The sequence below is a fragment of the Phymastichus coffea genome, unplaced genomic scaffold (genome assembly GCF_024137745.1).
Source record: "Phymastichus coffea isolate CEN01 unplaced genomic scaffold, Cenicafe_Pcof_1.1 PCOF00001, whole genome shotgun sequence".
Lineage (NCBI taxonomy): Eukaryota > Metazoa > Arthropoda > Insecta > Hymenoptera > Eulophidae > Phymastichus > Phymastichus coffea.
This window is the reverse complement of record NW_026706812.1, coordinates 621,982-627,957: the sequence shown is the minus strand read 5'-3', so window position 1 is coordinate 627,957 and position 5,976 is coordinate 621,982. Positions and strand designations below refer to the sequence as shown.

General features: G+C 44.5%; 1 protein-coding gene across 1 annotated transcript; it reads right to left on the bottom strand.

Annotated features, from left to right (window-relative positions):
- Nucleotides 1-1,156: 1,156 nt before the first annotated feature.
- Nucleotides 1,157-3,139, bottom strand: LOC131675574 (uncharacterized). Its single transcript, XM_058954606.1, has one exon. The coding sequence runs from the start codon at nt 3,137-3,139 to the stop codon at nt 1,157-1,159; it is 1,983 nt and encodes a 660-aa protein (XP_058810589.1).
- Between the last annotated feature and the right edge of the window lie 2,837 nt (nt 3,140-5,976).

The window sequence follows — 5,976 nt, the reverse complement described above, 5'->3', positions numbered from 1 at the left end:
ATTTTATCGATTAACCGTTGGAACGCGGCGCCCGCGCCGCTTAGTCCCATTGGTAATCGTTTGTACTGCCATAATCCGCGACCTGTAACCGTGAAAGCTGTGATGTGGCGGGAGTGTTTATAGAGCTTTATTTAGTGGTAAGCTTTGCTGAGGTCTAGCGATGTTATGTATCTCGCGGTACGAAGTTTGTTCAATATTACCTTCATGTACGGTAAAGGGTAAGCGTCCTGCTCGCAGTTTTTATTTACCTCACGTAAATCGACACACATTCGATACTCGTTCGCTGACTTTTTAACTAGTACTATAGGACTAGACCATTCCGATTCTGCCGGCTCGATGATATCCTGCGCTGCTTGCTCGTCGATTATATCGTGTAAAGCTTTTTCGAGCTTCGGCGATAGTGGGTAATATCTTTGCTTTTTCGGTTTTGTACCGGGTCGCAGTTTTATTTCGTGTTCGATTAATGGTGTGTATGGTAGCTTTTTATTTTTATTCGGGTTCTTATCAATCGGTAAAATTTCGTCAAGGATAGATTGTACTTTAGCTGCTTGTTCTCTTGTTAATTTTCTTATACCGCTTTCTATTGGTTTTTCTGCTTGTTTTATTTCGATGGAGCACGCGTCGAAAGCTACTTCGTTATTCGGTATTACCTCTATTGAACAAAGCTCGAATTTCTTTTTATGTGTATGACCGTCACATTCGTAAGTATATGTGTCATCTGCTGCGTTCATCGATATTTTATGTTCACGTATTAAGTCCAGTCCGAGAATCATGTCGTATGGTATCGTCGGTACCATTAGTACTTCTGCGTCTATTTTTAATGTATTTAATTCGATCATGGTTTTTATGTATCCAAACGCTTTCTCGAGTTTACCGTTTGGCATTCGGAAATAATTGACTGTTGAATCACCTATATCTATGTTATTATCGCAGCATAATTTAGGCCCGATGTTACCAAGGATTGTTCTCGATGCGCCGGGGTCGTATAGAGCTTTAATTTTTGTGTTTGCGATTTTTACCTCTAGCCAGTACCTTGGGTATACTTTAGATTTACCGTTAGGAGTGTTATTTATTTGATCGGCGAACCACACTGTGTTTTTGGGTTTACGGGCTGAGTGTTTTATTGAAGACGTGGCGGCGCCCGTTGTCGCTCCGTCTATCTGCCGTTTCCCGAATTTTTGCGGTCGTCTAATTTTGAATTTTTGTCGTCGCGGTATTTATCGCGACTATCACGTCTGTCGGCGTTGCGTTTGTTGTTTCTGTCGCGATTGTCACGTCTATCGTTGTTCCGTCTGTCGTTTCTCTCGTGTCTACCGCTGTCTCTGTCGTCATGCTTATCATTGTCACGATGTTGTCTGCTATTACTGCGAGTTCTGCTGTACTCTCGTCTCTCATATTTACCGTACTTGTCGCGATTCCGAGTTTCGTCGCGACTTCGGTGAGAGCCTTTCGAACCATTGCTGTCTTTACTTCGGCTTCTGCTATCACCCCTGCTCGAGCTTTTATAGTACCACGGGCTTTTACTCCGCTCGCGATTTCGGTACTCATTTCTGTTTCTTCGATCCCATCTCTCGCGACTACGACTGTGCCATCTGTCTCCGCTGTGGCTGCGGTATCCACTGTGGTTGCGTCGCGAATCGTATCTTTCGGTATTCATTGCCGCGATTTGATTTTTCAACGTGTCAAGTTCTGCGCGTAAGTCCGATTCGACTGTTGTTGTTGCGCAAGCTTCGCTCGGTATAAATGATTGTTTTTCTGCTTGCTCGCGTGATCTCTTGCCCGATTGGAATGCTTTCCCTAACTCCGTCGCGAACTCGATAAACTCATGCAAGCTCCTATGAAACTGCGTTCGTAACAAGGGCATGTAATCCGGTAAAATGTTCTTGTAAATTCTCTCTTTCTTTTTCTCGTCTGTTACTGGTTCGTCCATCTCATCGAATAAAATCATTAATGCGTCAATATACTCTCGTACCGATTCGTTTTGTTGTTGCTTGCGTGCTCGTACTTCGTCGTTTTTTCTTTCGGTGTAAAGCTCGTCCGAGTATTCTTTAATCATGTTAACGCGAATCTCGTCGTATGTTGCCCATTTGCTTTCGTTTCGGCGGTAGTGAGCTGCTGCTCCGTTTTCTACCAACATGTGAAAACCTCGTACCATGTCGTTTTTCGTTAATCCCGCGGATTTTTGCATCTGTTCGGCTTTCCGAAAGAAATCTCGGACGTCTTCCTTCTCGGTACCGTCGAACTTAAGGTTCCAATTCGGTATAATTTTAGATAAGTCTCGAGTCTTCCAAGGTTCGGGTGTGTACGTGTTAGGCCAGCGAGGTGTTGACGCGACGGATCTTTGGCCGCTTGTGCGTGGTTGTGGTTGTATCGCTGCGGGTATTTGCGACTGTAGCGACAGGCTAGCTATTTGTGCTTGTAAAATATCGGAATCTTGCTCGTCTGCAAATAGCAAATCGTAAGTTGCTTTATTTACAACGCGGCGTTTCCCGTCGGGGCCGGTTATCTCGTATGTTCTGGTCTCGCTGTTAGCAGTGCTCGTGGATGGGGTCGTGGTTGGGACAGCACTTGTACCGGTCGTCGCGACTTCTTTGATTGTTTTGTCGCGATCTTGACCTGCCGCATTTGATTCGAATTCTTCGATTTCGTCAAGGTACTCGTCGACCAAGTTCATGTGTGTGTCTTCGTCGTGGTCGCGGCCCGCGTCATTGTCTGTCTGGACATATTCGTACGATAACCTTTTCGCTAATCGCGTCTGTTTCTCTACCCCGGTACCATTCGGTTTCAGTTCAAGTCGCGTCAAAGCTCTTTCCAATTCTTGGGGGGTGAGTGATTGAGCGTGAGCTTGCGCTCTTTCTATTGTCCAATAGTGTTTTGACATCTCGTCGGCTTCGATTTGACTTTGTTTGATCGCGAGGAAATTCTCTAGCATGCGTCCGCGCGATTGTTCGTCAGCCGCTCCAACCTCGAATTGCGCGGCTTCGTATTTGCCTTGTAATTGATCCGCGAGTCGCTTTCTTTTTTCTGTAGCTGAGCCGGTTTGTAATAATCCCAATCCGAGTAATGCTACGTTCAAGGCTTGCCCGGATTGATTGTCTGCGAAGGCTTCAGCCTTAGCTTCGGCCCAGTATTTGGTCATGAACCAATGTGTTGTTTTTATTGTGTGTATAAAGTTTGTGTTGGGTGTGGTGTGTATGTAAATGTAATACCGTATGCATACTTTTTTCTTCGTTGCTTAATGAGACAACGGTAAATACCACAACGGAAATAATGAATATCAAAAGTAATTATTCAATGACGTTATATAAATATGTATTAATTAAAAAGAAAAAAAAAACATGCGTTTCTCTGCCGCTACCAACGGTAATTAATCGTTGTAGTAAATAATAAAAATATTCGGTATCAAAACAAACAAAAAGAAAAAAAAACTTTTATCAAGGGAGGAAAAAAAAATCTATCGATCTATATCGATAACAGCTTTTGCATATCCATCGCGCGCTTTCTTTATCTATTCTCAAATGGTTGTTGGGCGAATCTCACAATAGAATTCCTCGCTACTTTCTCAGTAAAATTGCTATGCTGAATGTAAAAAAAAATAATTTCGCTATACCTGCGAACCCTTCTCCTCTAATAGCAATGCTCGAGCAAATATATGTTACTTTTATTTATTTCTCAGCCCTTCAATCATCCTGAGAAAAAACAAAAATTTCTACCGTTTCGACTGTATCAACAGTCTCTTCGCTCTTTGTATATATTATATGTGAGCGTCAGCTCGCGCGTCGTTCGAGTGTTGTCGAGGGAGAGGGTGATCTCTCTTGCCGTGTGGGTAATATGTAAATTAGATTACATAACTGTTTGTTTTCTTTTTCGGATTAACTCCGGTATACTGCTCGACTGTACGCGTGAACGACGCACTAACGTGATGCTCGCGCCGGTTCTATTTCTTCAAGTAAACTTGAAAGGCGCGTGATAAAGGAATGCTCTCTTTTTTTTGAAGATGTAATTTTACTGTTGAAATTTGTTAATGTGAAAGGAAAAAAAAATGGAAGAAAAAAAATGCTTGAAGTAGACCAAACCACTGTTGGGCGCCACTAAAACGGTGGTGCGACTTGCCCTTAAATCCACCCGTAGGATCCACCGATAATAGACGGGTATGCTCCGACTAGGTCAGTATAATTGTCGATCGACCAGGTGTCGATTGACCCGCGGAGGCGGTCGGGGTTTAACCCGTCGATTGAATTAGAGGTGAAGGATATGCAACGCAAATAAAGAGCTACGTTATAATAAAACGTTTGTAGATTTATTGTATCAGCGACTAGCCTTATACAACGTGCGACCTTCTCGCAGAGGTGCAATCAAGAGTTTCCGCCGAAACTCTGCGCCGCAATATAACTGATACCGCGTGAGAGAGAGAGAATGAGTCGTACCGTATTCACGAGCTTGCGAGCTTCGTCGACGGGAGGCTATCCTCCGGATCGCCCTCGCACGTGGATCAGACGGTTTTACTTCGCGCCGTCGGCTGGTCAACGAAGGGCTCCGTTGCTACGCGGCTGCAGGCCTGCTGGTCGAATCACGGAGGTGATGAGACGTCGTCGCCTCGAGCGCGATACTCGGATAGCGATGTGAACACGTCGAGCGTAGCGAGACGAAAAGCCTCGATGTCCGTTCGCGCGTTCGCGGGAGGTCTTCGCTATCGTGTTTCGGCTATCTTCGGTGATTGTCGGCTAATCGCTGTACTGTCTCTCTCTCTCTCTTTCGTCGTGCCGTATAATCGTGTGTGTGTGTGTCCTCACACTTGCGTTGGCTCTCGGCGCTCGCGATGTATGTAACTTTGTCGTGTTACAACTGGTTGACCGGCGCCTCTCTTCACATGTTCTCCGAATCATGTATTGAGCATAAATAATTACGCGCGCCCTTTTAGTATAATTGCGCGCATAAAATAATTAAACGGTTTTACCCCGTTACATGGCGCCCAACGTTAAAGAACCTACGGTGTTGTTGTGCACACTTGATACCGAAGGCCACGTTAGTAAACAGAGCCTGTTAGCTAGCTTGCGAAGGCCCGCCGCGGCGAAAAATTGTAAACATAGCTGTGAACGCGTGCGAGTGCGACCGAAAGATTCTTAAACGTAAACACCAACGAATTTTGAAAGTTGCCGCAAATAATATTATTATACCCGTTGGCCCGGGGAAAACTAACACCGGCAATTTTCAAACAAAATTAATTCAATTAAGTTATTTTATTTGACATCGTATTGTCTTAACGTAAATGTTTTTTTTTAATATTATTAACTGCGGCTATTGGTGATTACGCGCAACGCTCGTTACAATATTTTAGATACTAACTCACACAGCCGTACTAACAAACAGTTAGTGCATCTGATAGGCAGGATCATTATATTGCGTATTAAAGAGCGAAGAATCTTTCGGCAAACAAATCGTAAAACGCCTTTGATCAAGCCCAGTGTTGGCTAATAAATTTTTTATTTTCATTCAGCGTACGAATTGTAATACAACACTCGCACTCGCGTAACATACCTGTATTTTTACAAAGAAATCCAACGCAAGTAAACAAACAGACAATCATGGACCGCACTCAAACAGAGATAGAAAATTGGGTATGGACGCTCCAGGAGGAGGAAATCGAAGAATACCTCGAGCAACTGGAGCTCAAAACAAGCGGGACCAAGCTCTCGAGAGCTGCACGACTGCACAACTGGCTACTCGGCGACTATTCCGCAGCAGATTTCGCGGAAGCCGACAACCAACACAGCAGTCCAGCCAAAAGAGCCGCCCTACGCTCGGAGCTAATCGTATCCCTATGCCAGGAACACACAGCATCCGAGCAGGAGGGAGAACACCCGCTAGCCCAACTATTGCAAAGTGCGAACGTAATATCGCGAGTTCAGAAAACCGCGATAAACATCGCGAATGCCCTGGACAGCGGAGAGAACACGAATAGTAATAAAAGTATTA

Coding starts and splice junctions, on each gene's coding strand:
- LOC131675574 (XM_058954606.1), bottom strand. CDS start 3,139: ATGACCAAATACTGGGCCGAAGCTAAGGCTGAAGCCTTCGCAGACAAT.